Source organism: Crinia signifera, chromosome 4, assembly GCF_055691185.1.
Source record: "Crinia signifera chromosome 4, ASM5569118v1, whole genome shotgun sequence".
In the NCBI taxonomy this organism is placed as follows: domain Eukaryota; kingdom Metazoa; phylum Chordata; class Amphibia; order Anura; family Myobatrachidae; genus Crinia; species Crinia signifera.
Window position 1 is genome coordinate 178,154,117 of NC_139220.1, and position 20,169 is coordinate 178,174,285.

At 40.8% G+C, this 20,169-nt stretch overlaps 1 protein-coding gene across 6 annotated transcripts in view; it reads right to left on the reverse strand.

Annotated features, from left to right (window-relative positions):
- The window catches only part of CACNA2D1 (calcium voltage-gated channel auxiliary subunit alpha2delta 1), a 657,865-nt gene extending 639,001 nt beyond the window's left edge, over positions 1-18,864 (reverse strand). Inside the window, exon 1 of one of the 6 annotated variants that reach the window (XM_083183071.1) lies at positions 18,338-18,864. In XM_083183071.1, coding sequence (XP_083039197.1) covers positions 18,338-18,432 — 95 coding nt within the window. In that variant the 5' untranslated portion in view covers positions 18,433-18,864. The remainder of the gene's footprint in view (positions 1-18,337) is intronic. The other 5 variants (XM_083183072.1, XM_083183070.1, XM_083183076.1 and 2 more) reach the window with 5 other exon arrangements.
- Positions 18,865-20,169: the final 1,305 nt, after the last annotated feature.

Consider the following 20,169-nt stretch of genomic DNA (forward strand, 5'->3'; position numbering starts at 1 on the left):
AGGGCCTTCATAATAATGCACAAAAATAAAATGTTTATATAATGACCATAATGATTTAAACTTGAGATTTGTATATATTGATTCATATATGTTAATAATAATAACATTCATAATTATATATTATATATACATTAATTACAGATTTTTTTTAATCAGCTCCCAAATACTGACCCACACTGGGTAGCACAATTAATTTTAATTAGCGTTCCATATACTGCCCCACACTGGATGGCAGAAATGTTTTTTAAAACCTTTTCAGAAATACTGACTACCCCTACAAACATCTCTCAGATATGTAACCCTTTGAGTGGCAACATATCTGTAGAGATGTTCAAAAGATCTGCTAAAAATGCCAGCGCCACTCACATTTGTTATATAAATTCAAATAAAAAATGTGTAAAAATAGATTATATTTCCTAAATAAGGTAAACATTACATGTCATTAGGAATAATAAAAAAAGGTTTGCATCACAATTTTCACACCTATTTAGACAAATCCACTTGGCATTCAAAAGGTTAAACAAGTCTTTGCCCTTACTTGCTAGCTCCACAAAGTTTAACAGCTCCTGACACAATAATAATATAAAGAGCAGAGTGGACGCTGGATGACCACTCTCTTCAATTTCATCAGGTAGCTGTTCCCGCCCAGACAGAGCATCTCTTCTTAAATGAGTATGAGGGATCTCTGCCTTCCATCAACATCAGTGGGCATATCCCAGGATGCCAAATGGAGCACTACAGATCATGTGACTGAAGCTGATGTCACATCTGGTGCACCGTCCAGCATCCCTCTCCACCTGAAACATGTAAACTTTGGAGAGAGTTCCGGGTAAACAAAAGAGGATGCACACATTATTGCAGCTGCACAGTCTGTATCCCCAGTGGAACACCTAGCAGCTACAGTAATGTGCATGTCCGCTGATGTTTGCCCAACACCCTCTCCAACATAAGAGCTAGCAGGCGACAGGGAGTCTTGACTGCCGGGCATCATGGGGATGCATGCCGGACAGACCGCACACAATATTAAAGCATGGGGAGAACACTGCATATTCTTGGATGCTAGTTTTTTAATCCAAGTAAGATTATCTAATATCCCTAGTATAATCTAGTCAGTCTGTTGAAGTTTTTATACAAGACCCTTTTGCCTACAGACTAGAAAATATAAGAAGGGTATGGAAATCCTTATATTTCACCACTGGCTAAAGAGGAAACAAATCACAGGAATAATTTGTACTTTCCCACAAGGCCATGTACTGTTTTGCATGTGGGGCCCCAATATGCTTTGTGTGACACATATCCTATTGACACATCTAGATCTCATCTCATCGCAAAACCGAGGTGCGATGAGATGCGATATTGTAAACAATAATTGTAATGTGTATGGGCACCTTAAAAATGGACTAAACGGTATTTCAGCATTAAAAATTCTCAAAGTGGGAGATTCTGTCAAAGCACTTTCAAAAGCACACCTGTACCCCAGGGAAAACTTGTACCAGAATTTACGTATAGCAGCAGAAGCAATACCAGCAACAGATGGGCATATAGATGTGGTCTGTATTTTAGCACTGCTTTACAGACCAAACCTATGCTACAAGCACCACCACAGAGAGCGACACCCCAGGAAGGGAAGACCAACTGGATGATTTCTGAAAGAAGCAGGGGCTCTAGAATGAACACTACACACCAATTCCATTGCTACAGAAACACTGCTTACAGTACACTAAGTACTTAAGATTAAAGTCAGATACAAAACTGTAGCAACAATGTGGGAAAATTGTGCGGTTTTGTTTACAAAAGGTAAAAGATTAGTCTGAAACATTGTTAAGTCTTATCTGCAGTGTTTTTACATAATTGGCTGAAAAAAAGACGTACGTCCATCAAGTACAACCTTTGGTTAGAGGGTATGGTCTATTTGTTATACCCCTATATATATGAATTGTGTATTTTGATTTAATTCTGGACAAATTATGATTATTGGCTGTAGCCCTGGATGTTTTTAACCAATAAATGTTTGTCCAACCTTATTTTAAATGTATTTATTGTGTCTGCCGACACCACCCCTCCAGGAAGAGAGTTCCATAATTTATTTGCAACAACAAATGAATCCCAAGTATCTAGTACCCTATTTGCAAAACAGAGGAGAAAGTACCAAAATATAAGAAAAAATGCACAGCATGGGAATCACGGCAGACATTGCAAAAAGGATAGGGTTATGAGGAGACATCTGTAACAAAAATGTGAACATGTAGATGAGCCAGATTGTATACAGTAGAATAGCATGGTTCAGTAAGGATCACATATTATAAGCTGCTTGCAGGCTACCTGTAGCAGACCAGCTTGAGAGGCCAAGGAAACTGTGCCTAGCAGAGGAGAGATGAGGAGATCGCATTGTAGCGATGTTAGTGCAGGTTTGACAGGAAACAAAACATTTTCCTGTCTACTTCCGCTACATAAAAACATTTTCAGGGAGGTCTACTGTATATCATCCACTACAGGCTGTGCTGTGACGTTAAGGCCTGTTCCAAAACTGGCCCAATCCATGGATGCTAAATTAATACTTATTTATTCCTCTGTGGTGTGCAGCCATCACAATAAAAAAGAATGTAGCATATTTTTGTAGGAATGAAGTATATCAGTAATGTCACTGGTTACTTTTTGGCTATCATGCCTAAAATGGTCAATTTTATGTACTTAAGTCCACAATACGGATGGTGTATTGGTTAGCTTTACTACCTCATATCACTGATGTCCAGGGTTTGGCTGCCACCATGGCTCTATCTATATGGAGTTTGTATCCTTCTATTGTATGTATTTGTTTCCTGCCACAATCCAAAAATACATTGGTAGGTTCATTAACTCCCGTCAAGTGCAGTTGGTTGAAGTTGGCTAATAATATGGGGCTATTATTGAAATGTGAAGAGCATTATGGTGTGTAGGTGCTGTATGCAGTTATTGTAATGCATCTGATGAGATTTAATGTAATGTGTGTATAAGATGTTAATAATGTAATGTGGTCATACACTGAAGAGACAAGGGGGTGGATGTAAATGGTTGAACCGTCTCAAGGAGCCGCAGGTGAGAGAGTGGAAAGTGCATAGTATGGAAAAGAAAGGGAAATAAAATGAATAGAAGAAAAAAGATAAATATGGAGAGGAGATAGGACTGGATACACAAAACTATGACTGAAGTTCACTGCCTGAATATGGTAGTCAGACTAGAAGTGAAAGGAGGAATGATTATAGGGAGGTAGGATTCAGTCTTAAACCACCCTTAAACAAAATGTCTAGATCCACCCCTTAGGACAGCACACACAATGAGAGCTGTCCTTCGAATTGTGGGGACTTTTATTAGGACCCAGTAAACCTTTTGTGCATGTGTCGAGTGACACACGCTGTTTAGGCTTCTATAGAGTAATGCCCACCACATCCAAATTCTAGAATGTATCGCTTCCCAGGGCTTGGTGTTTATGTGGTAAGTGGTCAAACCTCAGAAATCATCATTTTTGGAACATATCTCACCCCAGATCATTTATTAATATACCTCGAAAATTGCCGATATAGTTGAAATACTCAGAGATAAAAAAAGAACTTTGATCTGCCCAGGCCACTGGAGCCCATCACAGACAGTACCATCTGTGAAACATTTTCTAACGTATTCTGATTAGATCTCAATTGAGAAGCCTTTTTTTGTTTCATTCTAACATATCCAACAGTCTTTGCTGATTATGCATTCAGTAGAGGTTGTAGGGCTTTCCACTTGGCAGCAAGAGCATATGTCACTGCAGCAAGGACAGGCTGATCTTATTAGCTCTAATTTTTAGAGTGGTCTGGTAAAGGCAAGCAAAATAAAGAAAGCATAGCGCGAGGTGGGCCCTGGCGTTGTACAGTTTAAAAATCAAGTATTTCATTTAGAATTTGGAGTAATTCCATCTTACATTGCAGCAAAAGAATTTCACTGCATGCAGCTGGTACAAAAGGAAGCCAGGCTGTTAGCTAACCGGACATGTTCCTGTCATTAACACCCATTCTCTACTCTCGTCACTGGTTACCTTTAATATGGCAAATCTACTGCAAGATGGTCTTACTTACTTCTAATCTCTACATAATCATGATCCAAGGCACTTGAAGTAGCTTCTGATTTATTATACTCCCTCTTACATTGATCCAGAGATGAAGGACTATTAGTATCTAGAACCTCCTAGATTTCATTTAGGGGCCAGCTTTAGCTTTGAAGCTTCGTCTATATGGAACTGCCTTCGTTGCACAGGTCAAGTGGTGCCCACTAGAAACTCTTAAACAGTATCAAAATGTACGTGTCACTCAAGTATTTAATTAATGCATCTTTCATTTATAAAAAGTAATACGTAAGTTGAGTTTTTTACCTGTACATTTAATGAATGAGTCCTATTGGAATAATCTAATAAGAAGAAGCAGTAGTAGTAATAGTGAAAGCAGCAGCAGCCATCAGTCACATCAGTCATGTCCAACCTGCGGCCCTCCAGTCCCATCATGCATTGCCACAGTTTTGCTATTAGGGAATGCTAAAACTATGGCAAGGCATGCTGGGATGTATAGTTTCACAACAGCTTGGACATGCCTGGTTTAAGCCCTTGACATCTGGATCAGCCAAAGCTTACTGTCTGTTCGTCAGATCTAATCTGCTGGGGCCAAAAAGTCTGATTTGAAGATGCAGGCCCTGGCCTCAGCACGCCTGCAAAACATGACATTCTTTCGTTATGCACAACAGTCCCGGTCGCCACCCACAAAACATTGCGTCAAGCTGTGAGAGGGCACAATGGGTTCTAAACATGCTCAGTTCCCCTGCCATTGGTCATGTTTTACTTTCTGCTTTGTGTTTAGTATAGTTCTCCTAATTTATATGTATGAATTGGGTTCACTGAGGCACATTGTATACATGCCTCTGTGTGGTTTTCACTAACTTTCTATGCACCCAACTACACTTTTCAGCTGGAGGACTCAAGAAACCTGGGTTCTCTAAAATGGATGTACTGTACATAGGTCAAAAGCAAGAACAAAACACCTTTGTATTATCAGACCAGAACATGCTTGGAGCGTAGGCCCAGGTTTATCTTAAAATAGTTATTAATTCCTTTTAAATGAAGAAAAAAAAAGCTCCTAAAAAAAGTTGCCCCTAAAAACAGCATATTTATAACCCCATGCTGAGTCATCTTACACTGCATCCAGAGCCGAACTGGTCTATCTGGTACTTCTGCCATTTGCCTGATAGGACGGTCTGACATGAAAAAACCCAGCTGAGCCGTTCTGACTCCCAGCGCTTGGCCGGCATTCAGGCCACACCCTCATAGCTCCTGACAGGGAGCATATATAAGGTGTGGCCACACTCCCATGAATTATGATTGTGCCTCCTTTTTCTAGTACCTCTTGCATACACCAGAAGGACTGATGGCGTTATGGGCGTGTGCTATGAGGCCAGACATCACTGATTAGTTACATGCCCCCATGAGCCGTGAATGCGCCACCTTCAGCCATGGCCGAGCCACCCTTGTCGAGCATGTGTGCACTGCAGTGATGTGCCAGGCCTGCTTCACAAACCAAGTCCATCCTAGTTATCCCTTGCATGTATATTCTCCAGCCCCCAGTAAACTGAAAGTGATGCATATTTTACAATAGGAAAATGGTATATACCCATATAAGTATGAGTCCCATTTTGCTTTTTATTGTACACATCTCATAACTAATGTTTTCTCATCAAAATAATTATATCTACTTCTAACTGGCTACACAGCAGCCACTGTGTCATACATCCTAGCTCTACCTTCACTTGGCATTTCTGTTACTATCCCCTTTGAAATGACGGTTATTGGGCCAGATGCAAAAAGCTTCAGTTTAAAGTTGCGAGTAATAAACAACCAGCCAATCAGCTCCTGTCATTTTTCAAACCCAGCTTGTAACATGGCAAAAGGATCTAATTGTACTGGCTGTTTATTGCTCGCAACTTTAAACTGAAGCTTGGTGCATCTGGCCCACTGGTTTTACACGGTGTACACCTTTGCAATGTAATAATGGCACCAAAAATGTATTTGATTGTGCAGCATATTTCATGATAGAAACTCAGGGCTGTCTCAGACCTGTTCACTAGGCTGCGTATGTTCACAGCCTATCAAACAGGTAAATGCCGCCTGCCATGCAAAGTTCCTCGGTAGAATGCAAGGGGATGTGTACGGTAACACAACTGAATGATTTATCTGCTGCTCGTAATGATGGATGGACTTTTCATTTACACGGTCTGCCGAAATCGTGTCTAGTGCTGACGTCATGTGACGTCTGCCGCCCAACCCAACCAGGCATCGCCATTCCTGCATCTGCAGGGGAACGTCCATCATTTTTATGGGGACGCCCATAGAATGCTGGGTGTTCCCCTGCCCCCGCCCTTCCCGCCCCTCCTGGAGTGAATGGCCCGGTGAGTGTTTGCGCATGTGCAAACCCCGAACATCGGGACAGGGCCGAATTCGGACCCTAACGAATGGGTCTGAATCGGTCCCTTACTCTGTTCGTCTTGGATACATAAATTTAAACAGAATAGCTATTTATAGAAGCTGTTTAACAGTGGTATCACTTTATAGTGCCAGGGAAAATAAGAACGCATCAAGCCTGGACAAATTCCTCTGAAAGCTTTGAGACAGGGCCAAAAATGAGGAGACAGCAAATGTGTGAATGAAGTGCAAATCTGCAAATAACAATCTCTGCGCAATGCTTCAGCAGCTTTGGGCGCATTGATGGTGTTTATAATATAGTAGGAGCGTATGTGATAGGCACAACAGTGTGCTACCTAGCAGCACAGAAACCAAGCTTCATATGAAATTATGCAAATGAAAAAGGGCACATTTGCTCGGGCATTAGCCTTGTAGCTGGCAGAGATTGAGGACCGGATGCCTCAAACATTGCATTTTGCATCCTGCTGCTCATCCCAAGCATAACATGCTTTATTAACACTGTGGGGGTTATTCTGATTCACTCGGAAAGGTACAATCACTCTCTAATGGACAGAACCATATGCACTGCAGGTGGGGCGGATGTAACATGTGCAGAGAGAGTTAGATTTAGGTGGGGTTTGTACTTCAAACTGATATCTATAAAGCAGTCAGTATTTAACTCTGCACAAAAACAATAAAACACCCAAATGTAACTCTCTCTCTGCACATGTTACATCCGCCCCACCTGCAGTGCACATGGTTGTGTCCATTAGAGAGTGATTTTGCCTTTCCCAGTGAAATCAGAATAACCCTGTGTATTTTTTATTAAATCACAAAGTACAGCTCTCCAGGTAAGACCTGTCCTATGTGATGGAAGGACTTCTGGGTGTCTATCTTAAAAGCATGGAGGTGCTGGGAGAGATCCTATTGGATCCCTCTCAGAGGCAAACATGGAAAGAAGCCCTAAAGCTTCTATATAGAAAATAGTTAAAAATCTATTGAAATTACGGCTTCTGCAATGTACTTTAATTTTGAGCTGTGACCGTTTTTACGTTCACTTTGAGCTGTGACAGTTATTAGCCCACATACTCCCCACCCCCAGTCCCTATCTGCTACTACCTCTAATCTGTCTTCAAAGCTCCTTCTCTCCATATCCAGCAAGTTAGAAACAGACCAGTGTCCCTGCAAAAAATTGCTTTAAATTTCTGTTTCTTTTAGCACACATAGAAATTACAGATGGAGCGGGTCTCTTCTTTGCAGGGGATGGCGATGGCGACGCCAGCCGCCATCCCCCGCCACCCGCCATCTAAATCTGCGAAAGGGGACGCGCGCGCACGAGATGAGCGCACGTCCCCTTCCGACGGCTTCCCCCGGGGTCCCCACCGCCTCCCCGCACCCCCCCCCCAACCCTGTCCGTCTCCCTGAAGAGGAGACGGACAGGGTTCACGTCGCCCCACCACCCGGAAACTGAGACGCCCGTGCGCGTGAGACGCACGCGCATCTCAGTCAGATGGACGCCGGGCTGCTGGCTGATCGCCAGTGGTGACGTTCTGGCGATTCGCCAGCAAGAGGGAGCCCGGCTCCATCTGTATGTGGTCCTTCGAGAAGCCTCTAGTGGTCACTGGCAGTACTTTACTTCATAGAGGTGAGGAGTAGTTAGTCTATTATATAGGCAGATGCCATCTGCAAATGGCATTGCCAACTACACCCAAGCTCTGCAATATATTGCATTCCAGAGCTTTGTGCATATGTAGCATTTTCAGACGTTTGGCTGCATATTTAGCATTGCTGTATCCCACACCTTATCTTGCCTAATATGTTTAATGCAGTGGTTCCCAAACTGTGCGCCTAGGCTCCCTGGGGTGCCTCAGGACACTTGCAGGGGTGCCTCGGGTCGGTCGTCCAGGACCAAATCAAATTATTTATGATCAATTACTTCTGGACAAAACCAGTGCTGGTGGCTGCCAATCATAAAATGTGTACAAACAGAACCAAATCCTACCCTTTACCATATAACTGACCCTAAGAAGCACATATAAACACAATCTACTTCATTTGATATATATTTTTTGGGGCCTAGGGGTGCCTTGGAAAAATTCTGATACTCTAGGGTGCCATGATTAGAAAAAGATTGGGAACCCCTGGTTTAATGGGCTTCGTGTTGACCCTTTGCATGAAGTTCTATACACATTCTTAGCAATAATGAATTAACCTATACTGGGCTAACCTCATTACTACTGACCAGTGAGAAGTATTGGCTTTCCAGTAATTTTAACCACTGTGGGGAGAAATTTACTAAGTATACGAATATGACTCAGTTGTATTCTTAATACGAATGAATATGATGGCCTAGCGACTCCTGATTGGCCGCTAGGTGGCCATTAGCGCTATTCGGGTGAAGGAGCTGCAGAAAGTAAACAAGCTCTCTGCAGCTTCTCTCAGTTCATTCTGGGATCATAGCAAGCCGGTTTGTTATTTTGCCTAGTATTCGGGATGCCTACATGGACCCAAGAGGACGTGATCTATGTCGGAGGACCCTGGTGAGTATGGTTTCCTTCCACAGGTACCCCATATGGATTACTACAGGACCAGCGGACGGAGGGATACCTACCTACCTATGGGGCAGATTTATTAGGCTTGGAGAAGAGATAAACTGGAGATAAAGTAGAGAAAAGGTAAAAGGAGATAAAGCACAGCCAATCAGCTGTGTTTGAAAAAGACAGTTGGGAGTTGATTGGCTGGTGCTTTATCTCCATTGACCTTTTCTCCACTTTATCTCCAGTTTATCTCTTCTCCAAGCTTAATAAATCTGCCCCTATGTGTCAAGGTTGGTAAGCATCTGTATGTATGGGCTATGTATGTAATAAAGTTACACTTTAATAGTGTCAGTGTGTGTTTATTGACTATTTGTACTGTTGTGGAACTACAAGTTCCAGCGGGCCCTTTAATGCCCTGCATGCTGGGACTTGTGTGTCTTCAAGTCCCTGCATTAGGTGCAGACTTGCTGGGACTCATAGTTCCACAACAATACATAGTTTTTTAGACAAACATCAGCCCGTTGCCCAAAGCCCAGGGGCACCGGGGACAGCTCCAGATTTCAGTCTGGGCAGGTAAATACTGGAGGGGGGACCCCTTCATTGGGTGGGTCCCCACTTCCCCGAGATCCCTGCCAAGGCTGAGCACCAGTCAAGAGGTAAATACTTTGGCAGGGGGGACTTGTATAAAAGTCTCCCCCTGGATGTGGCATTACCCTGCTGGCTGGTTGGGCTTGTTGCTGGTTCCCGAAATTTGTCCCTTGTATTTTGGGAACTAGGACCGGCCCTTGAGCCTGGTGCTGGTTTTAAAAAATCTAGGCCCTTCTTGGTTTTCCCCAAGATTTTTTATAACCAGGACCAGGTGATTCCTAGTCGTATTCATTCGGGGGCATATACATTAAGCGAGCCCGCAAGGGCCTTTTTTTCCGCTCGCCATGCTGTCTGACTCCGGGCAGTCGGGATCCCGACGTCGGGATAATGACTACAGGGACCCCGACTGTCGGAGTCCCGTACCACACCCCTCATAGGTAGGTTAAGATTTCAACCAAAATTTGTCATTGTAAATATTATTTTCCAATAAAGTTGAACAAATATGATATTGTAAATAACATACAATGTAAAACATACAGACTTAACTGTTTTACCATATTTGTGACTGAAATATTTAGTGGATGATTTCCTGCCTGAGTAAACTTCGAGTCTACAAGTACTGTAGTTGCCTGGGATATTTCTTTCTAAATGAAGGGAGCACCACATGTCAGAAAGTGAAAACTGTACTGGATTACTATAGACAGCAGACACTACAACTACAAACTTGACAAAACACAGAGCTGTGGTCACCAGGGTGCATTTCTTTGGTTGCCATGGCGACCTGGCGACTGGCATTTGTCTGGCCATGAAATACATCATAATAATGCACCAAGCATTTTCATATACACACATGACTAAACTGACCACACCATTGAAAAAAACAAATATTTTCTATTATATACATACATATACATAATTTATACAGATATAGCCATGCTCATCTTTGCTGCTGCATTGCGGCATGCTGTATGGTGTGTTGGAGTGTGACTCTTCGCAGCTGGCGATTGCTCCATACCGCACTGCAGAAAATATGAGCATGGCTACATCTGTTTATATATTTTATCGGTCCCTCCAAAATTTGTCACTCAGTATTATGGGTAACACGTTGATGTAAAGACACAAAGTGGTCTTAAAACATCAGTTTACATATGCTGTAGTATATGGAGGTCACTAATGCTGTCTGTAATATATTTCGGTTACTTATGCTGTGTGTAGTATATTGCGGTCACTTAAGATGTGTGTAGTACATTGTGGTCACTTATGCTGACTCTAGTACATGGTGATTATATATGTAAAATGTGACTACGATCTGCTGGGACAGGTGTTGCCATGAACTACTACTACTAGGGTCTTTGGCCGATAGGTAAAAAAAGATCAACATGACAGTGGGGAAACTTCAAATAAAAATGTAAATATATATATATATTTAGTGTAAATATGCCGCTGGGCTTCGCACAGGTGACTATCTCCAATCGCAGTCCACATAGAATAGATTATAGAGTATAGAATAGATTATAGAGTATAAAAAAAAATAAAGACATTTTCAACAAGTGTGTGTCATGTCATCCATTTGCACTTGTCAACCTCACAGTCAACCTTTTATCTGTTGACCATATAGGGCCTAGCGATCACCCAGATACATGAAAAAAGAGAGTTCCATTAAAAGAAATGAGAGAAACTTAATCCCAGAGACGATGGGAAACCCAAGTGCTTTTCAAGACAAAAGGCTGTGTGCCATCCTGTGAAGCAGTAAAAGCCCCTTTACAGTAAATCCCTTTAACTTGTTTAAATAATCCCATCTCGCTAAAATAAATGTTTTGTGTACACTGCAGTACAAAGCTAATTGCACTTAGTAAGTAATGATCTGTATACCCCAGCTACTGTCAGCAGGCAGTGCAAAGGTTACATGCTCTGCCATTTTGGCCCTCAATATCTAGGCTCTAGATTTAGATGCATGATATCACAGGACAGCATTGCCATTGAGCTTTTGGTGTCAGTGAATGACTTAATGACCATGATTACCACTCACTTATAGGATCTAAATTGCAATAATAACTTGTTGGATTAACACTCATTAGGATGATCAAATGGAATCTTCATAACAAAAGGATTAAATAACATACATGCAATTTAGCATGTTATAATTAACATGTATTCTATATGTGTATGTGTGATACATTACATAGTTGTTATTTTACTCGTCAATTAGTTTAGCTAGGATCTAGTACTTTGGAACTGCAGATATTTTAACGGCCAATCTGGTTATCCTATCCATTAAAATACACTAAATTATACATGCGACAAATCCTTAAAGTTATAATTAATAGTATTTACAGACAGCTGGTATTAACTTTAGAACCTATATAAACATCTAGGTCTCAGCATTTTTTGCATTTTCAAGTTATACAAGATATCATATTCACATCCTGTCCTTGGGTATTAGGGATTACAATATACATTGGATGATTCAGAATGGGTTCAAATCGGATACAAAAGTTTTTTTTTACAAAGCTACCAATGCAATGTCAAGTAATGTGAATGCACATTCATATCTAATTATAAATCTAATATGTTTTTTTATTTTTTTAAATACGGTACTTGTGTAGTTTCAGGGCACCAGCATGGTCGTGCGTCTGAGTCCCCTTGCGGGGCTCGCTGCGCTCGCCCACGCAATGGGCTCTGTGGCTCGCTATGCTTGCCACGCTATCTAAAAACAACTCCATGCCAACGTGGATAGTGGGGGTATGAACTATCCACGTTGGCATGGAGTTTATTATGTTTATTTTAGAAAGTTTGGCGAGCGCAGAACCCTGAAGTAGCGTGCGGCCATGCTGGCGCTGTGAAACTATACAAGTACCAAAAATACATACATATGTAAATCCACCATACAAAAAAATACAATAAACTTAAAAAATAATACATTTTTAGTTTTGCCCAGGATTTAAAAATCAGTGAAATTTCTTATAGCTCAGTGCGTAGGCAAAGCAAATCAAGAGGTACAGAGGACTGTGCTCAGCTTATAATCTAATGGTAAAAAAAGAGATTACAATGAAAATCTATGGAAGGAAGGGGAGGAGGGCTGGTTGAGAACAAGAAAATGTTGGCAGGAAACATCATAGGTAACATAACATATCAATAACAAATATGGGATTTCATCAAGTAAACAAGCTAAGTAAAACATAAAAAGAGACACATTCTTTAGATACATATATTACAGAAGGAGCCACCTTTGTTCATCCCACAAACGCGCCAAGTGTTTCTGTCTCGCTCCACCGTTCCCCAAGAATAAGACGCACATGCGTGTGAGATGCTCGCGTTCCCCATTTGTGGCAATGGATCGCATATGAATGTGAGATGCTTGCGTGTCCCATTCTCGGTGTACGCCGCGCCGAGATGAAAAGACATGGCGCGCGCGCGGGATGAACAAAGGTGTCTCCATTTGTAGATAGATAGATAGATAGAGAGATAGTTAGATATAGAGAGAGATAATACAAATAAAATATATACATGTATAGCTTCAGTTTATTGTTCTCCCAAATTACACCAACTAGGTGAGTTGCTATTGCTATGATGAATTTAATTTACACTGGTTGTGTTCATTTGTTTTAAGTTGCCTCAAAAAATGTGATTAAGTATAACTAGAAGTAATTAATTGTAAATGCCGCTGTCAATAATAGCACAGGCTGTGAAAGGGAGTTCTGAATATAAGAAATAGACATTTTCCTTTATATACATACATTATACCAAATGATGTGCCATTTTTATTATACATTTAGCAGTCGTGGGTTTTACGGCATTAATACTCTGAGTAGTGGGAAAGATATCAATACGGTTAAAAACTAAAAGGATCTTAGGGCCTTCTTGTAAATTGCTTTAGATCTATTGTTAATTCACTTTTCTCTGTGCTGCGAGCTACTAAATCTCAGCCAGAATACGAGCCAGTGACTAGAGTCCTATTTGTTTTGCTTTTTCTGTCTGTTAATTCTAAATAATGAATGACAAAGCTTTTGTATCCAGTTATGCGGCCCAGCAGAATATGTTAGCACAATAATAATAAAGGAGATGAATCAGAATGTTCTACTTAGACTACAAACACATGACAAAAGGATCTACGCCTTTAAAAAAAAATATTCTAAAAAGACATATTATGTATAAAGTCATCTATCATGGCATTCAATTTAAATTTTGAATTGTCAAATTGCTCCAGAAATAAATAATTGATTAGTCAGTGCGGAAATAGGAGATCCTCATCACTTATCAATGAAATAGGTAGTTTAACTAAATATGTTATACAACTAATCCAGACGAAATCCAATATTGTTAATAGAAACACTAAATAGAAATTACACATCTCTTTATTTTTATTTAAAAGAAATCAATAACTCGTCTTCACTTTCTCTTGTGATTCCAAAAATGTTACCTCTACTTATAATGTATACATACAGTGAGAGATGATCTTAGAAGGAATTCCTTAAAAAAAAAAAAAAACTTGGAATAGACAGGCGACTGAAATGACAACAGTAGGTATATGGTTATAGGATGTACTAAGCACATCTAATTTATATGATCTATTATATATTCTAGCAGAACCTGTATGATTATTGGCTGTGAAAGAAGCTAAATAATAATTGGTTATATTCCCATACATAAGTATCACATCTACAAGGTACCTAATTTGTATAAATAAATCACACCTAGTACTGAAATGACTGCAGGGGAAAGTCAGTCTCTAGACAGCAACGCTGCGATAAATGAAGAATGGAAAGCCTGGGCAACCTACTACATGTAATTAAAATTCATATTTTACCCAACTGTCAAGCAACACAAAAAAGGAGGCATATTAGCATCAGATTGGACCTGCTTCAGTAAATACACAGGCAGAGGCATCAAAACCACTGTATGTGTTTTAGAACAGTACATTTCAAGAAGAGCCCTGTGATTGATTCCGGAGTGTGTGGTGATGTATAACTGTCTAATGTAACACATGCTCACTGTCTGCCCTCAGGGATCTACATGCAAATTAGACAGATCGGCTAATCAGATTATTCTGGATAGCAGTGAGCTGCTTTTGTGAAGAGCCAATTGTTTTTTTCCTTTGGATATATTTGTACATCCATTTAATTTGACTTACATTGCTAACACCAGCTAAAGAAAGAGATGGGCACACAGTGCTATTGTATGAAATTCCCATTTGTATTCAGAGATGATTATAAACATAGGAATGAACCTGTCACACAGCTAAAAACATAGCCTACTCAAACTCAACAAGTACACAATAGTTCTGGCCAACAGCATATACCAATAAAATGTTTTAACCCTTATTTTCTGTAGGAAAATATGAGACAGATTTCAATTGACAGAAACATCTATCCCAATACAGCAAAGCCAAAATACAGAGAAGCTTTTGAATCATGTGTGAATACAGTACTGCAACTTTGTCCTGTAAAATGCTGTACAATTTCTATGAAATGGATGTAGTAGTTGCATATTTGTGGTAACCCCCCCCCCAAAGATATTAGATAAGAAAGATGTATTACATAGCAATTCTACATAATGTACTTAGCAATGTAACAAAATGCTTTTCAGTCCAATATTTAGGTAACACAATGACTCAATAATTTGGTGTTATTTGTTGTTTAAATTGTTCTAGAGGACATAGTATAATTAAATAATTTAATGCAAATAAAAGATGACCAGTGTTATTTTCTATAGGTATACAGTGTAAATATATAAACACAGCCCTCCTTTAATTTTTATTTACAATATTTCAATGTAAACAGCTTAACTGTCATAAAGGATCTATGTGTGTGTATTTTAACTGTGTTTAATAAACTGATTTATTCCATTTGTTAGTTTACGATATAAGTTAATCTTGTATTTCCAAACATCCATTATAAGAAGTGTGAATGTCCAAATATTCTCTGAAAAACGCTGCAGAATATGTGGGCGCTATATAAAATAACTGCTAATAATCATATTTTTTTAATACTAATGTTCTGAAAACACATTTATGTTGTCTGTAAATAAAATGTACTTGAAATGGCATTTTCTAAAATCTTACAATAAGGACTGAATAGTGCAATTCATTTAGTTGTTATATTAAAGGTATCATGTAGCACAAAAAAAAAACACTACACAGCAAAAGTACACTACAAAAATTGTATAACAATCTGTGCTAAATGCCCAAAAAGCAACATGGAGAGAGTTTAGATTCCCAATTAAATTTACAATTAGGAGGTAACAGTGGACAGATGCTGGGATGTATATTAATATTTCCTGCCTCAGCAATGTACTAAACATTCTGCAATGAAACTGATTTTCAGTAGATGTAAACTAGAAACTTAGCATTTCATTATTTGCATTGTCTTCGGACTTTCAGAGTTACCAGTTAAAAGAAGAACACTTCTATGTGAAATAAATTCCTGCCATTTTGCTAGTCACCTTGCAATAGAAAATAAAATCTGTAAATACCTCCACCTACTCAGTCATTGGTTCTTATAGGATATGACTACGTCATATTTATGTTACAGTTTTTCATCTATATGATTTCTGTTTTAAGAAATTACAATATTTTCCATCACACCCATAAATGACAGTAATATTGCTTATTTAATAAATGAATTTAAAACTGCCAGCAGTGGTTAGAATCACATAATGGTCCAAGATCATTATACATTTGACACATATAACAGCAGATGACACACCAGCTTAAGTTGAAAAGAATATGTGTAAAGCACCACCTGGTCCCTGAATACACAAACTGCCATAAATTGAGGGAGCACTTTTCCTCAGCTTATTCATAAATATATTATTTATGTGTTTGCTTTCATTTACTTTATGGGTGCTTTTTGTTGTACTATAACTTTGCAGATGGTATGAATAAATATTTGGATACTTTATTAAACATATCATACAGTGTTTGATATATAAATATATATACACACACACACACTATATATATATATATATATATATATATATATATATATATATATATATATATATATATATATATATATACATATGCAATATTTATACATGTGTGTCTATATATATATATATATATATATATATATATATATATATACACTGTCTGTGTATGCGTGTATTGTTTGTGTGCGTATATATATATATATATATATATATATATATATACGCACACAAACACAATACACATATATATATATATATATATATATATATATATATATGTAAACACATATATCAATATTGTAACACATCATATAATCATATAATATACATATTTCACAGATTAAAGGAACAATACAGCTTACATTTCATTTTTAACACACATATACTATTACGCACTATTTTTAGCTGACTCTTGATTTGTGAAAACAAAATATATTATTTAATGAACATGTTGATGTAGTGCATTTGTACATGCACAAATAACTAGAATAGTGTATGAGGTGTTTTCTGTATATGTGACTACATAAAGGCACACCAGTAGTGAGATAAACTCCCATGGGAATATAGTAAATACTTTTCACAACAGTGAATGAAAATTTAATGTGCTCCTGCCATCTGAGGTTGTGAATAGCACCGAGACATTTAAGGACACTCCTGAGATTTCTACAGACAGCAAATCACCAATATACACAAAATACAATAAGAAGAAGCAGGATATTGCTGTGGATACAGAGGGTTTGATGAAATACAAAGGCAACAATTAGCTGATGTGACATGTATTCCCCCCACATGGCACCAGGTGTGATACTCCTATAGCATCACTTTTTAAATATACACATTGCCCCCTTTTTTTTGCTGTATAAATCGTTCTTGTGTTCCCCCTGCCCAGGCACATGAAGCTTATGGCTGGTGTGTAGCCCGTCCTCTGCTTCCCAGGCAAGGATCTGCTTTGTGCTGCCAATTATTTTTGGTCTGATACATAATGGAATAAATCCTAGGAACAGGATCCATTTCTAACAGCATACAAGCAGCACTAATTGGACAAATGTACTACTGGCAGGCGGCGAGCCCTCCCTTCCATTCTGCACTGCCCTAGTCTGGGAGCTGGGGCACAATGTACTAGCCGGGGGATCACATCAAGACCTGGGCTGTGGCTAGGTGTATTCCCCGTACTAGCCATAGCCCGCCCCGGTCATTTGCCTGGACATTGGGACTGGTCATTCGCTGATCGGGCAGAAGGCAGAGAGGGAGCGGTGCCCGGTGCCACCCATGCTGGCTGCTCCTGTTCCCTTCTTATGATAGTTCCATGCAATGTATGTATGTATGGAGGTAGTCACAGAGCTGGGGAGACATGGCAGCATTACTCACATCTCTGATTTATGGCTACAGGCTGCAGACACTCCGGGGTCTGGAGCAACAACTGTCACCAACAGCAACAGCAGCAGCAGCGTGCGGGACGGGTCCACTCCCCGGGTCTGCTGCTGCTGCTGCTGCCCCCGCACTACAGCCACGCACAGTGATTGCAGAATAAAGTAGCGGCTCACTCCCAGGCACGGACATGGCCTGCCCTTATACAGAGAGAACAGGAAAGTTTATTCCCAGCGCAGCTGGGCTGCTGCTGCCTGAGTGTTTGGGACCTGAGTGTTGCCCCCTTGCTAATTCCCGGGACTAATAGAAGTAGTGTCTGCCCGACCAGGCTCCTACAGGCTCCAATTACTGGCATTGGAGAGCTTAGGATGGAGGGCAGACACCTCCTGGCAGCAGCTTACAGGGAGGTCAGAGGCTGGCACAACACTCCACATTGGCATGAGCCCCGGTTACTTACGTTGCCGCAGATGGAAAGTACTCTTCAGAGGACGGGCATATCAGCAGGGACTGGAAAAGTGTCAGACTAAAGACTAGGAACCAGGAAGCAGCCATCTTCACAATCTAACAGGCAGATCTCCTATCCAGCACAGTGTAGGGATGGGATGCAAGATGAGAAACTCCAGCAGCAGCAGAGACTGAGAGGCAGCAGCAGTGGCAGTGACAGCAGCAGGGGGATACTGAGCGGAGACTACTTTACTCTGGCAGCCACATCTGATCAGCCGCCATCAGTGATACTTTAGCTTGTGAGATCTCAGCTCCCAATCTCCCAGTCTCTCCGTTTCCTATCCTGATTTATTCCCCCGATGGCAGAGAAGGGGAGGGAGGATGAGGTGGGTAAGTTACAAGGGAGGAGTGAGGGGAGGCTCCTGCTTGTACACACTGAGCACACGCTGCTGCTGCTGCTGCTGCTGGAAAGTTAAGTGCACTGTCTGAAGCTCAATCACCGCTGCCAATACAGCAGCACGCCCTATGGCAGACCACAGGGTGTAACTTCACTGATCACCCATCTGTCAGTGTCCCAGTGCAGCCGCGCTTCTCTTCTCCCCAGTCCAGACAGACTGAGCCCACTCTCATGCATTACCGTAATTACCCTTGTGCTGCGGCAGCCCTATGGGTTTGCATTACCGACATATCCAGCAGTAACCGGCAATTGACTTGATTTTTTCTTCCCTACATGGTACTCTAGCTAGCCGGAGTCCTGTAGGGCTGGGGCTGGCATGCTGACTGTCGGCTGCTGTCCGATCCCGCTCTCACCTCACCTGTACACACTACTATATTTGCAGCCTCCTCTTAGCACAATGTTAGCAGACAACTAAGACACAATGGAAAGGACTGTAATGAACATGTATTGATTGTAGATTGAGGGGCCAACAAACATGAAGTTGTGTCCTTAAATAACTGAAAGTCAATGGGGCAGATTCAACACAACTGCCCACATATCAGCAATTTACGGTAGTGTCGATATTGTGTCGGCAGACATGATAAGCCATTTCGCAAAGGCACATAGCATCCCTTATACAGAATTGAATTCCCCTCATCAGGGCTGCCACCGGAAATTGTGGTGCCTGGGACTGACAAAATAGGCAGGGCACCCCTTCCTTACCTATTGTGGTACTTGTGGAGTATCACGGCTCCCACGATGGCCATCGTACATGAAAAAAATCGCATCGCATGCGATTTTTAACAGAAAAGCATCCAAATGCATTGAAATTAGTATGAAACATGTTAAATGGCCCCAAATGGCATTTTTGAGGCTGTACATCCCCCACTATCAACGTGAATTGTGTGTCTGGGACTGCCAGGAAGCTGTCGGGGAGTTCAAGGGAAATCTTGACACATTAGTTGCAAAAGATGAGGAAGAAACAGGTGTGAGTATAGGGAAGCGAGATAGAGCAACTTGGGGGTAGAAAAAGAAACAAACATGGATTAAGCTTTAGCAGCCCATTTATCAAGGATTGCATTAACAATGCGATCTGGCTGAATATTACCACCCAGGATCAATCCTATTGGCAGGATGTATCATTCCCCCTCGCGCAGCGACAGGGCTCCAAAAGGAGCTTGTCCCTGCGATGTGCTGAGCCGGGTGCGGTTAGCACTGACCCCCCGCCGACCCCACTGACCACACTGCCCCATGGGCAGTGCAGTCCATACCCATAGGCTACAATGGGCTACCACCATTTCACAATGACAGTAGCCCAGGGATGTGAAGCTCTGCTGCCCAATATTGATACATCGGGCAGCTTCACATCCACTACAGAAATCTATGGGGGATGCGGGTGGCAGCGATGC